Source organism: Beauveria bassiana (genome assembly GCF_000280675.1).
Source record: "Beauveria bassiana ARSEF 2860 unplaced genomic scaffold BBA_S00018, whole genome shotgun sequence".
Lineage (NCBI taxonomy): Eukaryota > Fungi > Ascomycota > Sordariomycetes > Hypocreales > Cordycipitaceae > Beauveria > Beauveria bassiana.
In genome coordinates this window covers 145,943-169,675 of record NW_007930853.1, presented here as the reverse complement: position 1 = coordinate 169,675, position 23,733 = coordinate 145,943, and the positions used below count along the sequence as shown (strand labels likewise).

Below are 23,733 nucleotides of genomic sequence, written 5' to 3'. Positions count from 1 at the left end.
AGCCTAGAGGCACTATACCTAATAAAGCTAGCTCCCTTCTTGGCGTGTGGCAGTGCTCAAGTTTATTTGTGATTGGTGGCTTGAATGTCTGTGGTTCACAAGAGACCAGGGCCCAGGATCATCAAAGAGTTCTGGTGCAGAAGCAAGAGGATGATGTTTAATTATAAAAGTCGTTGCCTGCGTTGCATGTATTCAGCCTTTTGATACGAGCAATCATGTAGGACAAGTCGTCATTCATAATGTGACTCCAAGTCGGCAATGGGACAACAGGTAGGGAGTAAACTGTAAATGCTAATCTGCACACTTTGTTTGTGGCTTTGCCTTGTTTATTACAGTGCCTCTCCCGTGTCCCACCCACTGTCCCTTCCACTAACTATCCCAGCTATCCCTCCCCTTCCCCTGTCCCACTCCACTGAAATCGCCCACTATCTAACACCGTTGAATACATGCTTGCCACTCATTCCCTTGATATTCTAATTGCAAGCTCCATATCGTGGAACAATCAAGATATTCGGCTTCCTTTTTTTTTATACTGGTATGTTGCTCCATATTGCATCACCCATCATCAGTACTTTCTTTCGCCTCGATCTTGTTGCCTTCTGCTTACACGGGCCACGACCCGCCCATCTTTCGAACATGGCCACATCAATGACGGTGTCTTTGTTTGTCTTCACATGGCTATTCTCGGCACTTTGGCTGCATGCCATGACCGTTGTGGCATTGCTCATCCGCTCATAGCAGGCCCGAATCATGCACAGCGCCATCAGGCACCGCTCTTCGTAGTCAGGGTGTGCGTCCCTCAGCATTCCACACGCCTTGGGGCCGCTTTGTTGGCATCGCGGCACCAACCCGTGCATCCAACGAAAGCCCAATCATCGCTCTTCCCGTCGCCCCATTTCCTCATGTCGTGGCTCGCTAAAACAAGTCACTTGTTATTAGTTCTTACTATTTATCAATCACTGCACTGCCAGCGGCAAACCTGCTTTCTTGCCATGACTGCGGCCCAACCTGCAAAAGCACGACTGGGCTTGATCTCGCATCGCATCTCAACATGGCCACGCTGTCCAAAGCTTGCTTTTTGCTTTCTTTTGAACCTATTAGCTAACATGGCCTCGATTCTTATTTTGCTCTTATTCGGGCCCTACCGATAGTCAGGGCCCAAGCGTGACCCTCGGCATTTCTCATCACCAAAATAATGCTGCCCGCCATGGCGATCGGCACTGGTACTTTTAGCGCCTGGCTTTATTGTCCTACATACGATCCTCCCAAAAGCGCCTCCAAGCCCATAAATACAAACGCAGCGTCGAGTACACATTGACAGCTCACCAACTCTGAACAAGGCACTTTTGTTTCTGGTGGTGTACTGTACCCGACGTGTGTACCTCATCTGCACTCATCTGCACCCCTCATCTACCTCATCTACAGGTAGATCCAGACCCAAATCTAGACTCGTGTTAACTAAAGACTTGCCTGCAGTCAAGCAGTCTGGTTTTGCCCGTAACGCCAAGTATTTAACACGCTTTCTTTTTCCTCAGAGATGCTGTGCTGCCTTTAAAGTCTCGCTGACTTTTGACCCGCGACACCTGACTAGCACGCAGTGGCTGTGCGTCCCCCGATCACATCAATTACGAATGTGTTGCGTCTGTGTTATTATGTCTTTCGTGTTCATTTCGGCGACCTCCAACACATGATATTGACGCCCTCTTATAATAGCTTGGCTTGCCCTCGCGCCAGAATGTGCCCTATCGAAATTCATCAGTGACTCTCCCATCCCACTCGCTCTGATTCATTTCTCCGGTGTAAGTCTTCTGTGTTTGGCCGGGGCCAGCTCACACACTTGCGCGCCTATCACGTCCCACAGGCTCACGGCGCTGTCCATTCAGCTTCCCCGGTATTGAGGCGGAGCAACTAGACTATTGCCACAGGGAAACGGGATTTCCGTGCTGTTAGCGGCTGGCTCTCGTGTGTCGCGACGTCGCGAATACACTTTGCACCAGCGGCCTCGACGAAGTAAAATTCAGACGATCGCGGGATGGCGGGTTCCCCTGCCAAGTTGGGAAGGTGGCTAAAGAATACTTAGCGTCCCAAGCCACCAATGGTCAGGAGCAAAAACGGCTCAGACAGGCACTCTGAACTGACTTTTCCGTATTGTCATGTTTGTTTCTTGGTTGAGGAAATATGGCAAGATGCTGCACCGGCTGTGGCTTGTCGTGCATCCAGGGTCATCTCTTGAGCTGCAAGTCATATCTGCCGGCAAAGACCAGAAATCACATCTTTTGGCAGTGCTACATGGGTGAGCCATTGCCGGGCAACCTGGTCAGCGCGCGTTAATACCATGTGCTCACCGTCACCTTATCTCCTGGTCTGAGCCGCAGCCAACCCCGCCAACCCGCGAGCTGTAAATCAGCTTGTCCGGCAGCGAAAAGGCGGCAAGAAAATGTGAAACCAGTGGCAAATCAAATCAAAATTTAAGCATTTTCCCGTCAGTGCGACTAAACCCTGCATTTTCCAATCCTTTGTGTGGAACTGCAAAACGCCTCCAACTCTCCTGGTTTGTCACAGGTTTTTCGATGGAGCATTCTGCGGCGGCAAGGCGGCGGCGGCTCCCTTTTTCTTGTTTCACAGTCTGCCTCGGACTTAGCAGGCAGGTAGTACACCGTACTGGGGGGAACATTCACCTGCCTCCGCTTCTGTTCCTTGGTTCTTCAACAAGATGCTGGCCCAACGCTGCAGAAGTATTCAGGTTTTCTGTGCGCCAGGTCGTGTCACTCTTGCTGCGATATCATCCCACGGGGCGGGGGGTTTACCTGATGATTGCAGACTATTGGGCCTTTTGCATCTACACAGCCCCCTTTGCAAGCCAGCTTTCCAGGGTCGCATCTGCAAGTAACTACCATTAACGCTGCTAGTTATCTGACGGTCTGAGTCTGTCCGTTACCGTTGCGGCAGAATGGCAGGAATGGCCACACCCTTGCAGATATCATCAAGAAAAGTACCATGTCTATTCGCTTAATCAGCCGTAGTCAGATCACGGCAGGAATCTACTGTTGGAACGCATGGCCGGTTTGAGCTGTCTTTGCTTGTTTCAGAATCGCGGTTCGCCTAGTGGTTGCTGCCAACAACCGAACTACCCTATGCACACAGTTTTAATTTTCTCATATCACGATTTCATGTCGTGATTTCTTGCAATAATAAGAGTATCATGTGTGATCTTTTTATTCATGGTCACAGCGTAGAATCGCCGTCTCATTCTCCTTTTTAGTTCTGTTATTAGTTATATTGTTCGCAGCCTGTCTTCTCAGTATGCTCGCGAAATCGCAATGCGTAAATGACCAACGCAGCCGTTTCCCACGTAACAGACTCACATTCCTCTGGCCAAGATCAGTCACCAACTCACCTGAAAAGCACATGTAAACAAAAAGAACAATTCAAGTCTGTGTGGGAAGATTAACCGAAAGAAGCCGTCCAATGACAAACCCGCCGTCGGTGCAACTAGTCGCTTGCCATTGCGAGTTACTCAGATATAAGTGAGCAAGCAGCAGATTAAACAGCGCACAAGACGAGTCAACGCCACAAAAAGACGCCAATGTTTTGCGACAATCACCACATTTTGTAATGATAAAGCACATACCATCTCTGAATTTTTAACATGGCAAAGTCGATGAAATCGCATTGAGTCGCGCGCCAACGCCCGCTAATAATAGAGAGCTATGGTGGGGTCGGACAGGCACATATTGACACCCCACCAGATATTTTTTTCTTTTGGTGTGGTGCAGGATCGCGCGACTCACCGCGAAGAGCCTTCACTCAATCCTTTTCATTTTTCTTGGATCAATATATCATATCTTACCTCATACATATACCCTCTACAACTCACCCTCCATATAACCGCCACCATGGAAGACTCTAGCCAACAACAACAGCAGGAGAGCGTCGCCACCTCGAAGCGCATCTACCTTGGTACGAGACCTCGCGCAACATGAGCTATTGGTACGACCCCCCGTTGCTGACTCTCGACGCATTAGGAAACCTTCTGTACTCGGTCAAGCCCGGCACGATTGAGGAGATGCTGCACGAGGGCGGCTTCGGCAACTTTGAAAAGATTCACATCTCGGTCGACCCCGTCAGCGGCCGCAACCCTGGCTACTGCTTCGTCGACTTTCCCGACAAGGCCTCGGCCGACCGCGCCCTCGAAACGCTCGACGTGTCGATTGGCGGCCGCCCGCTCAAGGTCCGCCCCTGCGAGCCCAAGAAGCCGCGCGCCTCGGCCGGCGGCGCGCGCTGGGGCCGTGAGGGCGGCGCTGATTCTGCCTCTTCCTCGCCTGCCCGCAGTGGCAACAACAACAACAATAACGGCAGCGACGGCCAAGGATTCAACCGCTGGGGCGACTGGAACTCGAGCCGCGACCGCGATTCGCATCAGCAGCAGCAGTCACGGCGCGGCGGCGACAGGCAGGGTCCCGGCGCGGCCCTCGACCACTTTGATGAGAATATGCAGGTGGATGGCCGCAGGCTGTTTGTCGGTGGCTTGGGCAAGATGATTGACCAGGAGCACAATCGTGTCGAGATGGAGGCTATTTTTGCAGACTTTAAGCCGTACGTTTATATCCCTTCACTCTCTTAACCCCCAAGCATCCCTACATATGACTCTGTTGAAGAGAGCAACAACACAATGCCATTGGAAGAAGAGGGAGAAGCAACAGGCAAGGAAAAGAGAGAGAAAAAAAAAGCATCAAACAAGCACAGAAAATTTGCAAAATCCAGAGAAATAATTTCCAAAAGCTGACAAGAGCATCATGCAGTGCCGCCATTGGCAAGCGCATCACCGCCCGCCCCGACGAGAGCAAGCCCGCCAGCGGCAACCGCAACTTTTGCTTCGTCGACTTTGACACACGCGACGAGGCCGAGGCCGCGCGCCTGGCCCTCGACGGCATCGAGCTCAACGGGAGCCCCATTACCGTGCGCACCGCCCGCCGTCAGCGCGAGCAGATGCAGCCCAGCAGCTTCCGCCACGACATTCAGCGCAACGGCAACGGCAACGGCAATGGCAGCGGCGCAGAGTCGCCCGCGGGCGGCGCCAGGGCCTTTGCCTCGCGTGACTGGCGTCGTCGCGTAGACTAAATGTCTAACCTATTCTTTCCATGGAGTGGAAGAGGAAGAAAATCAAATGACTAAAAGAGCTGGTGATTAGAAAGGGGAAAACAAAAAAAGAGAAGTGAAAGTTTGTGCGGGCAAAAAAAAAAAAAAGGAGAGGCAGTCCACGGAGACATTATGAGTATGAACTAACTACCTGTCTCCTTCTCAGCGACAGACATCGTCATGATGATTTTTTTTACTTTGGTTTTGATTTCATCTGTGCTGCTAATGATGTAATGAAAAAACGGATGGGAAAAGAGACGCCACAAGTTGGGATTGCATGGGATACGAGAGGAACCTTTTTTTTTTTTTTCTGTTCGGGTAGGATTTGGTCGACACGCACGTGGCGAACTGGACAGAAAGAAAACCACTGATACCAATACAGAGGCTTGGCTTTCATTTGGTCAACAAACTTGGCATTAGTAGTCCAAACATGCTCTGGGCAACGGATTCCTTCATCAACCTGTCAATGTTTGCAGCCTTGACCGCGCCACCTACTGAATAAACCCACCTCGCTTCATCAGAGACAATACTTCAAATGCCCTGATGACAGTTTCTTGTCATTATCCACATGTCAGAGAACTGCTCCTCACAAGGCACTGCCTCATCGTGACTTTTATACATACACACCCTCACCAGTGACAAGGGCTTCTCTACAAGAAAGAATTTCCCAAGTCACAGCATCGGCGTCGTCTTACCATCCGGTCGGTGTCATGTCGAGAAATACACGCCTCAGCACCCACCAGCAACTTTGTCCTTGACCTCACTTTCCTCATCCGTACTCTCGTACTGCGCTGTTAGTAACTCCCCCTCTAACTAACTACTCTGCACAGCCTCGTTCAACGAGCTAGTCGCCAAGTGGAGCTCAATTTGTCAAACCGGCATCATTACTAACAACTAACTCTTTGTTACCTGTAACTGTAAGATTCAAAGCGAGAGAAGAAGAAGAAAAAGCAGACAAAAGGGGCGTATTTCTTTAGGTGTTTTTTTTTTTTTTTTCGGACTTGAACTGTAATACTCTTTTGCCTGCCCTGTGTGTTGCCATTTCGGAATTATGCCCTTGGCTCCGTCTGCTATTGGGTATAATTGCCCAAACGACGACGACGACCACCACCACCACCAGACTTTGAAAGCGGCATTAGGCTTGTGATCGCGCGCGGCTACTATTTTAATTGGGCCCACGGAGATGTGTTCTTTTGTCGAGGCTGTGCAACACAAGGATTTGTTCCTGCACAGAGGTTGGCGGGATGAGTGACGATGATGCAGCGTTCTTAATGACCCCCCAAATTTTCCATTATAACTAACTCGGCAGTGCCCTTTATTGGATAAAATACGAATGCTTCGCCTCCGTTCCTGTAAGCCTTTGTTTGAATGCCATGTGCCGAGTTTGCCTGCACACCGAAATGCATTGTCAGCTTCGATTCCCCACATGCAAACAATTAAGCTTGTTTTTGAACTATTACACTAGTTGGGGGCCGGCAAACTCATTTCTCCCCCCAAAGACTACAAACAAATCTACTGGAAAATCAAACAATTATTATTTAGATGAAAAACGCCACCATGTAACTTACCCCTTTTGGAGGTCTCCCGTTCTCGAAAGCGTTGTACCAGTTGTAATCATGTCACTGAGCCGGTCAAATCAGGGGAAATGACACCCTCGGGCCTTTGTTGTCAATTTTACCGCAGCGGGTCGCGGATCGACAATCGCAAGATTAAGTTATTTGGTTATCAACAAGGCAACCCTCCCCCTTGATAACTTGCGTCACTGCCAAGATACCTCTGGATGGACACTGGGCGCTCGGTTTAGAGGTCCGAGTCCTCTCTCATTTGATGCATGCGAGACCCGGCCTACTTGCGCTCCCATACCAGCCTTTGCACAATGTCCCAAAGTCATGTAAAGCGCCCTGCGGCCGAGTGACGATACACTCAGACAGTTTATATGTGATTAGCTATCAAAGCCGCGGACTCCAACTCGGCCAGCGCACCTTTGCTCCATTCAAAGTTTTCTTGTTCGACCATAGCAAAACACACTCCCTAGTCATCGAAACTTAGTTCCTCAGCTAGATTTAATAAAACTTAACCAGCGTTTTTGACAGCAACTAAGCAAATAGTAGTATAGTAAACAAGTATTTGCTAGTGTGATTTAGGCACCGTAACGGCACAAAAGCTACTCATTAAGAATGCAAACACACAAGACTCGTATAGACCGGCTTTATATTCTAGTCCCTCAACTTTAGAAATGACTAGGCTGCAGACGCAGACTCATATAGCAAGAATTTACACGAACAAAAAAACTTGCGCGTACCTAGCGCCATGCCCATCTTGCTCACCAACAAGACCTGCATCACCGCCGGCCCAAGTCTACATCCCGCACACACACCATATCCCCGCGCTCCTCCCTACTACCGCCACCTCCCAGCAGCTTCTTCTTCTTCTCATCGATTCCGAAAAACGGCACGACCGCCTCGCGCACCACACCTCTCCAGAAGCCCGCCACGATGCCCTCCAAGTCGGCGCCCGTCTGCTTGAAATCCGGAAACGCATTCACCTCGAGCAGCCACGCCCGCCCCCGCGCATCCACCAAAAAGTCGAGCCCGAACACCTCAAACGCGTTGGGCAGCGGCTGGAAGTGGACGGGCATCGCGCGCGCCGCGCCCTCAAACACGTCGCCCGTCACGGCGCACACCTGCGCAAAGACGTCCTCCCTCCTCGCCGCGGGCACCTCGTCGAGCGACCAGAAGCGCCGCACCGTCGCGGCGGATTCCGCGTCCTGCTGCAGGCACGTGTTGGTCAGAAAGGTGTCTGGGTCGTCGGGCGCCTCCCACGGCGCGCGGTACGGCTTGCCCGCAAAGAGGGCGAGCATCGGCCGGTAGACAAAGACGCGGAGGCTGCCGACACAGAGGACGTAGGTGCGGATGTGAAACTTGTGGCCGCCGTCGCGGAGCAGCAGCGGCGGGTGGATGTACGGTTGAGCGACAAAGTGCCGCAAGTGCGAGGTGGTAATGTAGTCCTTTTCGTCATCATCGTTGACCTGATCCGCCGTCGCCGCGACTGCCTCCTCCTCCTCCTCCTCCTCCTCATCGGTGTCGGGCTGGTCCTCCTCCCACCCGTCAAAAATGGCCTGCAGCTCGTCCATTGTGCTAAACAGGCGGATGCCCTGCCCTCTGTCGCTCATGCCGGGCTTCAATATCCACCACTCCCTGTCCTGCGGCGCCGCCGGCGCCGCCGGGTCCGAATCCAGCGCATCGTTTCGAGCAAGGCTTTCACGAAGATCAAATGCTTCAACGAGGGCGTCGTCCAGGAACTCGGCATAGTCAACCTCGAACGCCTCGCTGCGCTTCACGTGCGTCTTGAGCACCGAATCCGGCTTCTTGGCGACCCAGTGCTCGACCGTCGTCGAGAGATAGTGCTTGCGGATCAGCGCCTTGCGAATCATGTAGCTGTTGATCATGTAGGAATCAGGGTGGGCAGAGGCGTGGTCAAAGTCGAGAGTCTCGTATGGCATGATTTGCAGCGCCCGGCCACGGGGCGACGAAAGCGCGCGTGACGCAGAAAACGCGCCGTCGTCGGAGCTCGTCACAGCAGTGATTAAGTCCATCACGTCGTCTGGCAGGAGTGACTTGAGCGCAGATACGATGAGTGGTTGCACATAGTCGTCTTCGTATGCGACAAACGCTTGAATCTTGCCGGAATCGGTGCTATCCTTTTGCTTCTCTCTCATGACTAGTACGCTGCTTTCTTCCTGCACAGCAGGCTCTGAACTGTAAAAGAATCATGGTGAGAATTGAGTCTATCGAAGTAACGTATGGCTTACACGCCACGTAATGTATGCATGCCGTCTTTATCTATTCCTACTGACCCAGGAAGAACCAGACTTCAAACCAGCCCAAGCAAAAAACGAGGCACACTGCAATCGTAAAATATCAAACATGACTAGATCAACTCACAAATTCAGCTCTTGTTGGCCGTCTCCTACATCAGCCTGGGCAAAGTTTGCCTTGAGAGGTGTCACACTAAAGTGGCATATTAGCGGTGAAGCATCGAAACATTAGAACAAGAAAGCTTACCTGGTGTGACCTTCTTTGACTACCCATCCGTCGGATCCAGGTCCAGCCTCCTCCACACTGGTGTAGACGTCGGTGAATCTCGGAGCCCATTTGAAGTGCTTATGCTTGTGTCCTGTGCCACTAGCCTTCTTGTCCGGAGCTGCTGACGAATCTTCCTCTCGGATCTTGGCCTCTTCCTGGTTGGGGTCCGCAGCGCTGGGGTCGTCAATCTCCTCGAAGCAGCCACCGGCCTGCCAGTAATTTTGCAACATTTTAGTCAGATAAATCTTGCGCGTGTCCACGGCCTCTACAAGAGGCACGTTGACGCTATACAGATCCACGCTGCCGTCGGTCGGCCATTGCTTGTACAGCCCGTTGATGACCTTGACGCTCTGACGGCACGCCGCGTCGATGATGACGGGGTCGTGGTTGCGCGAGAAAAAGGCAAAGCTGACGGCAATCGCGTTGACCTTGCAGACGGCCGCCTCGAGCGCGCCGCCGAGAGTGCCGGAGCTGAGCGCGAAAATAGCCGTCGTGTTGCGGCCGTAGTTGGGCCCGCTGACGACGAGGTCGACCGGCCCCTTGTGGTGGAAGAAGTGGTTCAGGCCAATCTGCACGCACGACGCGGGCGTGCCGTCTACCAGAATCCATTCCTCGTCGTCGTCGCCCGCCGCGCCGGATGTGTCCGGGCGTGTGTTGGTGGTGCCCTCGGTGTCGTCGCCGTAGACGCTAGCCGACGGGCGAAAGTACAGCGGCTTTAGCGTCTGGCCAATCATGTGCGCCTTGCCAATCCACGAGCGCTGCGTGTTGGGCAGGCAGACGGATACATCGTGGCCGGCGGCCTTGAGGTGGTTGACAAAGGAGTGGATGTAGGGCGACGCCTTGCTCGACGGCGGGCCGTCGTCGTTGGTGACCAGGATGTGCATGGCGGCGCGGTCCCTCAGTCCGGGGAATTTCTATATCTCAAACGACTTCAAGACGGCTTCGACCGGGTTTTACAGCAGTCCCGTTTCGCGACTGTACACTTGCCGGCAAAACAGAATCAACAAAGGCTCGTGATGGAGGGGTTACTTTTTTACCCGCTCAATGCCACCGGGTATGGCGGTCAAGGTGGGGCAACAAAGCCAGTGACGGCCTAATGACCAGTTTGACTAGGACTGGATTCTTCTGTCACTTGGGGTATAGTATGCCGCTCAAAGAACAGTTATACTCGAAAGGAAAAGATTGATTGTTGCGATAAGGCGCATATCTCAATTGATCAATTTACAACGTAGAGTAAAACAGATAGGTAGTTGAACAAATTGCACTCCTTCAAACGCCAGAATATCCCAATGTGCTTCCTCTTCTTTCCACCGCTGAGCTTTCTATACTAGGTAACAGACTTGTGATCAAATTAAAGAATTTGCAGAAAAGAAGAAAGACTGGCTGAGCAGCATATGAGCCTCTGCAGCAGCACGAAACATTATAAAGAGTAATGCTGATGATGCAAAACGGTCGAATTCTTCGCCATGGCTATTAAGCGCGAGTGCGCTTTGCAGGGGCAGAGGCAAGGCCGTCACCAGCTCGCTTGGTGGGTACCGCCTTGTGCTCCTTTGTACGTGGCCATGTATCAAACAAGGTTGATTGGCGTCTAGGCTTCTTGATAGGCGTCCCCTCACTTAAGAGCTTGTTGGCTGATCTCGTCGTTCTTCTGGTTTCAGGCGGAGAGACGGGAGCAAATCTCGGGGCGTCGGGCGTCTTTGCAGTCTCTTTGCGGCTTTTGACAGGCGTTTGGGGAATTTGGGCGGCCTTGCTTTCCATGACCTCGTCTTCAACATCAGTGGGGGCCTCCTCGTCTTCTAGGTCCATCTCGGACTGCTCCGGTTGCTTGGGAGGGAAGAGTAGTCGCGGCTTGACGGAAGAGCGAGTAAGTGGCTGCGCAAGGCGGGCTTCCTGATCAAGTTCTTGGAGTTCTTGGTCCTCATCATCGGAAAATTTGCGCCAAAACTTCTTCCCACGGAAGACGTATACCATGCCGTCCTCGCGCTGGGTCGCCTCATCGAGCGACTGGGAGCCCTCACCGGGAATGACTACCTTTCGACGGCTGCGACGGGGGCTCATCTGGGCTACTTGCTTGAAGGGTCCGGTATAGAAGGGGTTGGCCTCGCTGGTGTCGACTTCGGGAATCGAGTCCTTGGTGTCGGTGAAGATTTCAATAGTCCCTTCTTCCTGCTGGGCGGTAAAGCTGTCCATGCCGAGACCGTTATAGGACTTGGGCCTGCGTCTCGAGCTTGAGCTGCTGCTAGGGAAGAGGTCGCGGGCGATGGCTGAAATTTCGGCGGTCTTCTTCTCAGTGGCAGGCTTTGCTGGCGTTTTTGAAGGAGTAGGTAGCATGCCGCCGGCGCGAGAGGAAGAGGAATGAAGAGTGGGATTTACTGGGTTGCAAGGGCCAAGGGCGGCGGCGGCGTTTGCAATCTGTTTGGCCGTGAGTGAGCCGGAGACACTACGGTTGCTGGTGTTGACGGGAGGCTGGCGCTTCTTGCGCGGGGAAGGAATTGGAGAGACCATGGCGGTGTTGCTCTGGCTATTGGCTCTTCTGGCACCGCGCGGTGAGGCAAGAGGCCTTTGACGGAGGGAGTGTGGTGAAGGTGTGCGGTTGCGCTGAGCTGAGCTTCGTGTGGAACGACGGGCATTGGGGTAGGGTTGCCAATCGTCTTGGTAGCCGTGTCGAGGCGCCGAAGGAGCTTGTATTTCCTCGGCGGGCGGCGGGGATGGGGTTCTGACAGTCATTCTGGAGGCCATTGTAGGTTGTGCCAGTGTGAGCGTATAACGACGCAGAAGCAATGGGGCGTAGCTGCAAGGCGATGTGCAAGGTACTAAAGGCCTCTCGTGTGGTTGTCTTTGTGGTGAAATCGCCGACTCTATCCGAGGATCAAAAGGTAGAAAAACAACGATAATACACAACAAGCGGTGACAGGCTAAATAGCGCAGGTAAAATGCTCGAGACTAAAAAAGACTGTAACTTCTGATGGTTGTCAAAGATGCATTAAGTTGTCGTCGAGTGGTAAACTTCTGTAAACGCTGTTGTGGTAAATGATGCAGGGTAGAAAAGCTGATGGGAATAGAGGGAGAAGGAGGTTGATGTTCTAGTGCGACGACACAAGGAGGAGGCTGGGACAGACGGATGAGGTGCATGGTGCCAGACCAGCCCCCTCTTGCTGCGCCAGAGGTGGACCCACAGAAGGAAAAAAAGCTGCTGGCCTTCCGCGACGCGTCCACTATTGGGGGGTAGGACGCGTTATTTTCGTGTAACAAGGGCGGCCGGCCCATTAAAGTGGCCTGCGGGGGTTGAAGCAACAGCGCATGACAGCAATGCCTTGACCGTTGTAGTGACTGTTATAGTGCTGCCTCACCATTGACGTCGCCCAGGGTCCAAAGGCCAAACATCATTGACGCCTGCCAGAGCTTGTCCTGTCGCAGACGTTTGCACTGTCACGCCTTTACCGGTGCACATCACAACCTTTCCCCTCAAAGCCGCCCGACAAGGATTGCACCGCACATCCCCGCTGACCTATTCAACCGTTGTCCTCTTTGTGACTATTCTTGTCGTCCTGGTCCCTGCATTTGTCTCTCCAACCACCCTCGCCCAGCCATCATGGCCGACGACTCCGAGTACACCGAATCCGACATCTGGGCCTCACCCCAGCAAACCCTCCATCCAAAAACACCCAAAACGCCAAAGACGCCCAGAACCCCGCGTACGCCAGCATCTGAAGGCCCGGACCGCGATACGCTGCTGCGCAAGGAGCTCGAGGGGGTCAAAAATGTCAACCAGGCCATAGAGGGTCTGATTGGCACCCTACAACGAGCTGGGGGAAACATGAATGTATGCCAGACCTGAGCGCATCCCTGCCCACCCATTCATCACATGGCTGACGAATTCGGCATCTAGGTTGTCACGCAGACTGTGAATAACGCCTCTTCTCTCCTCAACTCATGGACCCGAATTCTTTCCCAGACAGAACACAACCAGCGCCTGATTCTCGATCCCAGGTGGAAAGGCACCACAGAGGACCTCGCCGAACAAGAGGCCGAAGCTCTCCAGCGACAACAAGAGGCTGAGCGCAGGGCGCGCGAAGAAGAACAGCGACGCGAGGAGCTGCGCCGCCGCAGAGAAGAAGAGGAAACAAAACGCAGGCTGGCGCCGGGCTCCAGATCCATCCGTGCACCAGCCAGCTCTCGCGGGTCAGTATCGCGTGCTCGCGCAAGAGCGGGATCGCGCATCGGTACTGCCTCCAGCTACTCATCATATAATACATCGAGCTCCAGCTCTCGCGGGACCTCGGGCCTCGGAAGAGGTGTAGGAAGAGGTGCAGGAACTGCCAGAGGCACCCGGTCACGAGGCGCACGATAGGCATGTTGACCGGGAGCATCTTCTTATCATATCATTTTTATTACAATAGATACCCGTGCCTCCGCGGCAGTTACTTTTTCGTGAAAAAAGCACTGAGCTTCTTCATTCCCGTCGTATTGACCTTTTTCAAGTCTCTGACGCCCCGGCTTTCATTGGCCTTGCGCTTCTTCTCTTCCTCCTGCTTTCTCTTCTTTTCCAGTCGCATTTCGTCTTCCTCCTCATCTCGCATGCGCTTTCTTGAGAAATCACCAGTCGGCCGCGTCGCTATGCTCTCCTTGCGCAGCTTCTCCAGCTCTGTCACGTACGTGTTGAGTGGCTCAAAGTCGGTCTTGCACGTCGCCTTGTCGCTGAGAGATTGCTTCAGTCGTTCGGAAATAATGCTCGGGACATAGCTCGCGCAAATGTAGTCAAATGCGACTCGAAGGCGTTGGAGCTGAACGACTTCAGCCGACGCCGTCATGGCGGTCGTGACAGCGACATCGTCTTCTGAGAACGAAGAAGCCGTGGTAGATGGTTGCGACGCCGCGCTAAAGGTAGACACCTCGGTCGAGGTACTGGACTGAGACTCGGCTGAATCCGTTTTTGGTGTACAAGTGCCAGACTCTGCGCCTTCGAGAGTCGCAGCGACGCCTGCAGGAGGGCAAGCGACGTTGCTCGCACTGCGCAACTGGATGGGCGCCTCTAGAGGCTTTTGTACAAACTTCTCTTCGACGCTCGCAGGCAAACCTCTAGAAGCGAGACGTGTAGCTTTGGACAGTATCACAGAAAACAGCTTCTCTTCGTTGACTCGAAACATGGACTCATCACCGGCGTCGACTGTATCGCATATCGCCACCAATCTGGATTCCAAGAGTGCCTTTGTCTTAGGCCATCGCGAAATCTCCCATGCATTCGACGAGTCTTGTGGAAGCTTGTCAATGTAGTCTTCAAACGATAGAAACAGGCGCTTGCGATCTGTTGAGGCGTTCGTTTCTTTGGCATCGATCAAAGCAGGCAACAACAGGAACAAGGGATCAATGTGTGTCGCCACGAATAGATTGACGCTGGTAGCAGTCTCTGCGTTCTCAACTTTGGCCTGAATATCTTTATTGCTGTTTGCAGATGCAATCAGCCAGCTGCGCGGCTCCATGTTTGGCGCGGCCACCTTTGTGAATTCGTAAAGGCCCGTTTCAGGACAGACCAGATATCGCGACGGTTGTCCGCTCTGGGGGTGTGGGAGGGTGACAACTCGCGCATCTGCCGTGGCGGAACTGGGCAAAACAAAAATCTTTGCAGGCAGTTCTGATTTTGAAGACAAGGTGAACCTTGATTTCGAGGCCGGAGTGTCTTTGGAGGCGTCTGCCGCGGCAGGTTTAGAGGATCGCGTGCCTCTCATCGTGGCAGATTTGTAGTGATTTCAATGTGGTATCCAAGCTAACAGGGGCCGCAAGGTCTGTGATAGAGACCCGAATCATATATCGCAAATGAAGAAAGAAAAAGACGCGGATTGCAACAAGAATAAGATGGTGAATAGCAGTGTAGGTTGCTTGTGCAGACCCATCAGCATTTAGAGACCCTTGAAAGCCAAAACGCGCTTTACGCGTCCCCAGACCATTTGGCCAGGAACAGCGGAGTCTGGCGCAGCAAACGAAAATCAGTGCCGGGAGCCATGTACCTAGCGATGGCGCTAAATTTATCTCTCAACGTCTTGTTGTTTCATCTTTCATGCACCTCTGTTTCTTTTGCGCCTTTGGCTATATTTCTATTATTTAGAGCCAGCCTTGTCATGGTTATCGCTTACAGTCTATGCCGCCAGTGCTGATCGGATACATCTGGCGATCGGTCTCGTAATCGAGCGCCGAAGACCACTGTACACGCGTGCCGTCATCATCATCATAACTAGTTGCGCCGCGCAGCCTACATGCAGCCCTGACATCAAACACCCTTGCCAGGGCACACCTCCACCGAGAAACATGGCTCCAGGTATGTTCACCACTGTCTGCATCTCCGAATTTACTCTCACCGGTGTAGGCGGCAAAGAATCTGAGCAACAATGGCCTCCACGATCCCCGCACGAAGCGCTTCTTAGCACACCCAAAGGCCGGGAACGATACCGCGAGATGCTTCAAACCTCTCCGAGCCCTTCGCCCTCCCGCAACGGTCGCTTCAATGCAAATCCCTTGGTGTCTGCGAGCAACGGACTCGGAATCCAAGACGCGAGCGACGACGACGAGGAAGACGAGGAGACTCTTCAGCTCAAGCTACAAGAGATACAAGCAAAGCTACGACTCAAGAAGCTACAAAATGCGAGAGTCAAAACAGATTCTGGGGTCAATGTGGGTGGAAGAATTGCGCTTTCAGCCTCGCCTTCCATCTCAGACCGTCGACAAGTGCCTAAGAGCCCAGGAGGCAATCAGAATGCCATTCAGATCCCAGCGTCGCCTGTACGAAAGCTTCAGGCCCCGCAAATACAGACGTCGCCTAGTAGAGTGCTCTTAGGTATTGACAAGGGGCTGACGGCCAAAGACGTATCGTTGAAGCGGGCTCCAAGTCACAAGCGTCTCAACAGCGCGCTGAGTCCACGGTCAGGTGCTGGCCCGCTCACGGCGTCTTCTACGGAAGCTGCTGCGCCAGCAAGCAGTTTCAGTGAGCGTCTTGCAGGACTCAGAACAGAAGCAGCATTCCGCAAAGAACGTCAGGCCAAGATCCAAAGCGTTCGTTCCAATGCTTTCGCGATCGGAAGGGCTGAGATGGATAACTACAAGAAGGATGCTGTCGAAGTCCCAGACGTCCCGTTGGCACCACCTCTGTTTACGAGAGAGCAAGTTCTGGGCAAGAAAAAGTCTACAGATGGTTTTCTGACGAGGAGTCGCACAGCTCCATCTGGCAAGCTTACATACGGCACCACCGAAGATTTAGCCAACAACGCCGGTACGACTTTATCCCTGGGCCCATCAACCGAGAAGGAGCAACCCTCCTACGAGCTCTACTCTAGCTTTCATCTCTCTCGACGTATTCTTCCGCACAATGTCCTGACTCGCGGTGTACTTGACAAGAAATCATACAGCATCAAAGACTTGCTGCGCGATGTTAAAGCACCCGATTTCAGCCTGCCCGATGTGGAACAGGATATTGTCGTGTTTGGCATCCTTGCGAAGAAATCAGAGCCTCGCTCACACAAGGCAGGGACAGGCAAGAACAAGGATGAAGACAGAGGCAAATATATGGTCATGACCCTAGTCGATCTGGAATTCGAGGTTGATCTGTTCCTTTTCAACAGCGGCTTTGAGCGCTTCTGGAAGTTGAGCGAACGCACCGTTGTTGCTATTCTGAATCCAAACATTATGCCTCCGCCGCCAGGAAGACAGGATACAGGGCGCTTTAGTCTCGTTATCAACTCTGACGAGGATACCATCTTGGAAATCGGCATTGCTCGTGATTTGGGATTCTGCAAGTCTGTGAAAAAAGATGGCAAACCTTGCGGCTCGTGGATCAACAAGAGGCGAACAGAATTCTGTGAATTTCACTCAAATGAAGCGGTCAAGAAGCAAAGGTCATCACGAATAGAAATGAACAACAGCGGATTCGGCGGGCAGACCCGCACCAAGATCCCGGGCTTTGGACACCGCGATTGGGTGCCGAAAAAGAACACGAATAACAGTTTTGACCGCGAGACGCAGACGCATTGGTTTGCGGCACGCTCGATGAGTTCAGCGGACTTGATAGATGGGAAAGATGTCAGTCTTGGGGATCGGAAAGAAAGGGCTGAATTTTTGAAGAGGAGCCTGGAGGCGAAAGAAAAGGAGAGAGAAATCATGAACAAGCTGGGGCAAATAGGGAGCGCTGCCGGCCGAGAGTATATGAAAATTTCCGGGGCCAAGGCTACGGCAGGTTCACAGCCCGGGAGTCTAGCCGAAGCTGCACTCAGTACAGCAGACTCAGAGTTGGAGGCCGCAAAACAGGACCTGTTGCGAGGAGGAGCTGATCGACATATTCATTTGAGCCCAGTCAAGCGGAAACGCAACGACAGCTCGCAGTCCAGCGTCGTGACCAGTGCTAGTAACAGGTCATCGGCTTACGGCTGGGGCAGTGACCTCAGAGAGAAGCTGTCGAACATGAAGTCAGCGAGTGCAGGGCAACCAAAACCCTCACGCTCGCCAGTCCGCAAGAAGACGCGCTTCGTCACGGAAAAGGGCATTCGTGAAGCTGGGAGGGAAAGCCTGGGCATGGATCTTTCTACGAGGCAGATTGCCATGGAAGATGACGATGATGAACTGGAAATCATCCACTGATGGCGATGTGGACAGAATATGGGACTTTGAACTGTTGAGGGTATTCGGAAGGGATGGGCGCCAACATCATGACTTTTTTTTTTAACCGGACATTGCATAAAGGGTATCGTTGGAGTAGTGCTTAACACTTGTCTTGTATGGCGTTTGAAGGAGCATGGCATTTGTCGTATGGTAATTTATGAATATCGCAATCAGGGACAACCGTTGCATCTTGTCACTAGCATCTTGACCGATCGAAGACCCTATGCAGACCAGCTGAATGACGCAAAAGGGCGGTCAGCTGTGATGGCCTGCCGCTTTTGAGTAGGCATGCTCATAAACCAGCGATGAGACTGTTGCACAGCGTCCTTTGGTGTTTGCACAACGTCGGACATAGCCACGATTTGCCAAGGCGTGCTCGAACCGTCGGCTGCCATCTGCCGCTCGGCAGGCAGCACTTCAGCGCATGCGGTGACATGACTACCTAGGTATGATGGAATATATCTGCCAAGAAGGAAGAGCCCTCCCGTTCTCGGTACCTCTCTGGGGAATGAAACACACGAGTCTTGTGCGGCTGCCAGTTGGTGGCCCTGCTGTCTGCGCATCACACATGGCAGGAGCAGGAGCCCATTTATACTCAGAAGGTACTCAGACTGGAATCTCTTTGTACATTCATCTTTTCTCGGTCATCAAAACAAACATTCTCTAGATCGACACATCAAAACATATTATGCAAGTATGTTACCGGATTATCAGTTATTCATTGCTGCAGGCACACTGCTGCTAACGCAAGTCACGCAAACGAGCGCCTCTGTCATTGTTACGGGACCCAGAGTCGACCCCAATGCACCATCAGTACCTCCCAGGCGAAGCATTGTCGACTTTTACGCGACAGGAGGACCGCAATGGTAACTATGCAATGGGAACCATGTCTGTCGAGTCGAACCTAACTTTCATTTGTAGGGATCTCTACATTCAGGCGCTCGGAGCTATGCAGTCTACAGATGCGACGGATCCCGAATCATACTTTCAGATTTCTGGTACTTTCTACTACACTTTTTCAACCTTGTTTTATGGCTGACCTGCTTCGCAGGAATACATGGGAAACCGTTTGCGGAATATGACGGAACAGGGCCAATGAACACAAGCGGATGGGCAGGCTACTGTCCGCACATGGTAAGCGAGCGCGTGCCTGAGGGAAGCTCTGTTAAACATGCTGACTTGTCCTAGGAGGCTCTATTTCTTCCGTGGCATAGACCATATGTGGCACTTTTTGAGGTACTGGCTGAAATTCCTTTCTTCTCGGAGACTTTGCTGACATGCGACAGCAAACACTCGTTAGTCATGCCAGAAAGATTGCCGTACAATATCCTGAAGAGCACCGCTCGAAATACATCGAGGCAGCTGATACTCTCCGATCGCCTTTCTGGGACTGGGCTACGGACCGAGCCGTGCCACAAGCTACAGTACCACAGACTTTGACCATCAACGTGTCGGAAGATGGTAGACTCGAAGCGAGGATTGTGGAAAATCCACTTTACACTTTCAAATTTCCCCAGGCAGTGCTAGAGGGACACTTCGGCGAATTCGATCATGAGAAAAGGACTCAGGTGTATCGATGTAATCAGCTGTTCATGAGCTACCCAGAAACAGCCAACGCAAACATAAGGTCCAAGAATTACAAACAATCGCTGGTATGTGGCCGAGTATTAATGGACGGAAACCGCCATCTGACTTGAAACAGTACGACTCGTTCACCAGGTCGACAGACTTTAGGCAGTTTGCGACGATGGACAGCACAGGAAACAGTCTGGAGGCCATTCATGGAAGCATACATTGGGATGCAGCATGTCAGGGACAGTTCTTGACTGTCGAATTCACGGGGTTTGACCCTCTATTGTACGTGAGGGGGACAATCTGTCTAACAGAATCACTGACAAGTCTTTAGTATGATGCATCATACCAATGTCGATCGCCTATGGGCATACTGGCAGGTTATGCATCCAGATCAGCAACTATTTAGCGGTGAATACCTTTCAAAACCTCGATGGGGAACGCCAGAAAATACGACGATTACGACAAAGTCGCCGCTGCAGCCGTTCCGACGGACGGAAACAGAGTTTCACACCTCAGAGACTGTTCAATCGATCCATGATCTTGGCTACTCGTATCCTGGCCTGGAGTTCAGAAGCAGAAACTGGGATGAAATGCGTGCAGAAGTGACGCGTATCATAAATGGCCTGCAGCCACAATTGTCTTCGCTAGGCACACGCCAAGCAAATGGCGAGCCAGATGATGGGCGCGTCATGTCGACGAGATACTTTGCGCATCTTACTGTAGAGCTATCTCAAGTTGAAAGGCCATGCTCGATTGAAGTATCAATGAATGGAAGCTACTCGGGCAATTTGGTATTGATGTCGATGCCTGAATTTGGAGTTGCTCATGGTGAAATTCCGCTGGACTCTGTACACAATCTCTTACAAGGCAAGAGCAGCAGCGTTGTTCTGGATACCTTGGAGTCCTGGCTAGATGTTGAAATTATGAAGGTTTGTAACGCTGACATTGTTGTGATTCTGGACTGGAGTTGTGCTAATTGAATTTTGCAGATTGACGGGTCGACGATGGCTCTGGCGGACGTTCCAAGCCTCGGTGTGCAAATTGAAGAAGTTCAAGTGGCAGCACCACGATCCGATACTGAGCTTCCACAATATTCGCACTCGAGAATTTTTGGCATCAGATTGGGGAGGAAAACCACGAACTGACGAGCCTACTGGACAATGGCAACTCAGGGTCATTTATCCGAGCTAGACTTGGCATTATGATTATCAAACAGAATTAAAATCATTTTTACATGAAAGCCGGCTTGAGACGTGAGATGGTGTAGTTGAAGGAAGCTCGTTGACGAAATGTGACAGAGGGCCGTTTTAAACGAGCCAAGAGTTACGCAACGAAAATGTGGCATGGGCGGGCACCTCGAATGAGCAAGAGCTGGGCTCGAAGGCGCCGCGGCGATATTAGTCAAGAAAAGCCGGTCTCTTAACTGTGGCGTGTGTGTGATGGTAAGATACCGAGATGGCATGAGGGCTGACTTGTAAGTGATGACAAGCTAATAACACAAATGGACTGGTGCGATGGTGTATGCGAAATATTGGTCTCTTGTACAAAGAATTTATGGTGGTGGAGGTGCAGAGTATCATGCATAAAATCTTTGTCAATCTTGAGTCAGGAGGTAGTCGGACGCATATTTTGATTGTTTGTTGCAGCTCAAGGGGTAGGATACGGTATGCACGAGGTTACATCAATCACGTAAAAGTCGGCTCAGTATTTATAGAGAAAAGATGCAAGCAAAGAGGTGGCTCGCGGATGGAGTTGCATGAAGGGGAGGGCGGCTCCGCGGATCCTCTCGGCTGCGGGAAAGCGAGTGTCGATGTTTGATGATAGCGAATGTCAGCAGACCGAAGCAGGTCCTTGGAAAGGACAAGGGAAAACACCGAGGGGATCGTTGGAGGTTGACCGAGGAAGGGGAGCTAGGTACATGTGTTTTTAGGTAATGGTGCGCGCGCGCGCACCGCGTGGAGGCGGAAATTCTCACCCCTTGCATTCTTTCAAGGATAATTACGAGAAGGGGTTGTTTCCGTTGATAACAACAAGTTACGGTTTTATTGAAAGAGGCGGGGCGCCTGTATTTTCGATTTGGTAATGTATGTGGCAGGAGAGCCAATGACTTGCGATGAGGCGTTGGAGGAGTTGAGAGAGAGAGTGTGTGTGTGGTGGGGGGGCCTCATATCGAGAGGGTGAGCTTTTTTTTTTATTTTTTTATATTTTTTTTATTGTTTTTAATAACCGAGCTTGCAGCTTGCAGCCTGCGGTTCTTTTGAAGATTATTTCTGTCGTGTTGCTATTCTTGGATGGTTGGTTGAGGGCGTAGTGTGGGGAGAGAGGCCCGCTGGAGCGGCACTTGGCGGGGGGGAGAGGTTGAATTGACGATGTCTCATCAAGCATGGGAACAAAGAGTGTCTGAAAAAATCTGTTCGTTCCGGAACGCTTGGGCATCATCAGATGCTCGAGGTGCGATGGGCCGTGGGAGGCAGAATGGAAAAGGTCTGCTCATCAAGGGCCCGACAAGTGTGACTGCACCCCACACCCTCGGCCGAGTCGCAGTAGGAGATCCGGGGATATATCATATCGAGGCAGGAAAAGGGTTTGCCTTCTTTTGGTTCTTGTCTGCAAGTATTAACCAAAGGTGTGGCGAAACAAGGACTGGCTAACAAGTCAACGCCAATGGTAAGTAGTAGATGCTGCCCCGTACTGGTGCATGTGGGAAAGGCCCAAGGTTTTGTGACAAGTGATATTCGTGGTAAAGAGTGCGGAAAGAAAGGCGAGATGGTGAGTCGGTGAAAAAGATACAAAATCATGCATCAAACACCATCAAAAACACTGACACATTTGAATCCAGGGTTGCCAGCATGTGCCTTGTAAATTGTACGTAATAAAGCCGCGCAGGCGTTGGACCACTTGTGTGTGTGTGGGAGTAGAAGGAGTTCGGCGGGTTGCGGGGGGAATGATGAGACTGGAGTCGCAGACGGGGAATAGTTGGAATTGGGGTGAAGACCAAAGGAAAGATTTGTTGATGACGATTAATAATGTATCAAGAAAACTTGCAAAAAAAGTTGGCGGTATGCAAAGAGGCTGCTGCAGGCTGATAAAAGACTGAGGCGCGAGTGGACGTAGATAAGGAACCTGGCTTGCTGGCTTGCCTTGGCGTGGGGGCTGATCTTTAGCCCTGAATATTGATGACCTTGGGATTTGTTGTATTGCCATGGGCTGGGATCGACTTGAAGTAATGAGTAGACAAATGATGATGGAACAACCGGGGGCGGGGGAGATGGCATCCCCAAAATAAAGTCAACTGTCAGTATTAGTTACAGGAGCGTCAGCAGCGGGAGCAGCCAAGATGCGCGGCTCATCGCTTCAAATAGCACGAGGTAGTTGACCAGCCGCTTCAACGCCACACACCAGCCACCTCTTCAACTGTTGCCTCGCCGCAGACTCACTACTTCGTCATGCTCCGTCCATGTACCAAGTATTGCCAGCTAGTCCAAAACTTGATCCAACCGACCAGAAATATGTTCATGTCTACACTCTATATAATACAAGACGCTGCCTAGCAATCCGAGCCAACAATGTGACCAGACTTTCCGCGCACCGCGCTACTCCACCAACACTACGACAGACGCGCAGGAAAACCACTCGGGCTGGCCCAGATGCCTGCCCATCAACCCCCGTTTCGCCCACTGCAAGTCTGCAGCCACTGCAGCCGGCCCTTTATCCTCTTTCTTATTTTGGCTGATTCCGCTGTTTTCTAAACCCCAACGGGGCACGATTGGCTCGTCAGCCATCAGGCGCAAAACGCGCTGCTGATTCGACATCCATCCACACTACGGATACGGAGTAGAGGTACTGGTGACTGGTAAGCGGTTTAACCCATCTCCCCTGTGCTTTTCCCCCCAAATCGATCCTGTCTGTCCCAGTTCGACGCACGAGCGTGTCCGCCCTTCACGCTCGTCTTTCAAGGTCAAGGTTATTTTCTGACTCACCATAATATTCTCGGTATTAGTACTAGTACTACTTTGATCCTTTCATCTGGGCAAGGCGACCACATGCCACGGCGCTATATCGGCATCAACACCCGAACCAAGCTGTTACTCTAGTCAGCAAACCACCATCCATCTTATACTGCTGCTCTGCCCAGGCCCATTACCCCCCTGGAATTGCTTTTACTTTGTCCCTCACTTCGTTCTCTCGAAAGGTTGATCCTTCAACTCTTTTCCTTCTGACCCTGGTAAGACCGTTGCTCTTTTTACCTGCCCGCTCCTGTTTCACTGGTCTCGCATCTTCAACGCTCGAG

The 23,733-nt window shown here is 52.0% G+C and overlaps 7 protein-coding genes across 7 annotated transcripts; 4 read left to right on the top strand and 3 right to left on the bottom strand.

The window, feature by feature from the left end:
* Nucleotides 1-3,896: 3,896 nt before the first annotated feature.
* On the top strand, nt 3,897-5,121 carry BBA_06257 (RNA recognition domain-containing protein; the record flags this gene model as incomplete). The annotated part of the gene is made up of 3 exons (XM_008601354.1): nt 3,897-3,960; nt 4,026-4,596; nt 4,803-5,121. 3 exons carry the CDS (start codon nt 3,897-3,899, stop codon nt 5,119-5,121), a joined length of 954 nt encoding a protein of 317 aa, XP_008599576.1.
* Nucleotides 5,122-7,480: 2,359 nt separating this feature from the next.
* Nucleotides 7,481-10,108, bottom strand: BBA_06256 (5'/3'-nucleotidase SurE; the record flags this gene model as incomplete). Its single annotated transcript, XM_008601353.1, has 3 exons — nt 7,481-8,897; nt 9,084-9,149; nt 9,204-10,108. The coding sequence occupies 3 exons, from the start codon at nt 10,106-10,108 to the stop codon at nt 7,481-7,483; spliced, it is 2,388 nt and encodes a 795-aa protein (XP_008599575.1).
* A 589-nt stretch (nt 10,109-10,697) lies between these two features.
* Nucleotides 10,698-11,963, bottom strand: BBA_06255 (uncharacterized protein; the record flags this gene model as incomplete). Its single annotated transcript, XM_008601352.1, has 1 exon — nt 10,698-11,963. One exon carries the CDS (start codon nt 11,961-11,963, stop codon nt 10,698-10,700), a length of 1,266 nt encoding a protein of 421 aa, XP_008599574.1.
* An 853-nt stretch (nt 11,964-12,816) lies between these two features.
* Nucleotides 12,817-13,575, top strand: BBA_06254 (DASH complex subunit Duo1; the record flags this gene model as incomplete). Its single annotated transcript, XM_008601351.1, has 2 exons — nt 12,817-13,047; nt 13,114-13,575. The coding sequence occupies 2 exons, from the start codon at nt 12,817-12,819 to the stop codon at nt 13,573-13,575; spliced, it is 693 nt and encodes a 230-aa protein (XP_008599573.1).
* Nucleotides 13,576-13,645: 70 nt separating this feature from the next.
* BBA_06253 (uncharacterized protein) lies at nt 13,646-14,950 on the bottom strand (the record flags this gene model as incomplete). The annotated part of the gene is made up of 1 exon (XM_008601350.1): nt 13,646-14,950. The coding sequence occupies one exon, from the start codon at nt 14,948-14,950 to the stop codon at nt 13,646-13,648; it is 1,305 nt and encodes a 434-aa protein (XP_008599572.1).
* Nucleotides 14,951-15,527: 577 nt separating this feature from the next.
* Nucleotides 15,528-17,846, top strand: BBA_06252 (primase zinc finger protein; the record flags this gene model as incomplete). Its single annotated transcript, XM_008601349.1, has 1 exon — nt 15,528-17,846. The coding sequence occupies one exon, from the start codon at nt 15,528-15,530 to the stop codon at nt 17,844-17,846; it is 2,319 nt and encodes a 772-aa protein (XP_008599571.1).
* Nucleotides 17,847-18,563: 717 nt separating this feature from the next.
* On the top strand, nt 18,564-20,587 carry BBA_06251 (tyrosinase 2; the record flags this gene model as incomplete). The annotated part of the gene is made up of 8 exons (XM_008601348.1): nt 18,564-18,733; nt 18,789-18,865; nt 18,919-19,001; nt 19,056-19,103; nt 19,154-19,519; nt 19,570-19,724; nt 19,774-20,371; nt 20,432-20,587. The coding sequence occupies 8 exons, from the start codon at nt 18,564-18,566 to the stop codon at nt 20,585-20,587; spliced, it is 1,653 nt and encodes a 550-aa protein (XP_008599570.1).
* Nucleotides 20,588-23,733: the final 3,146 nt, after the last annotated feature.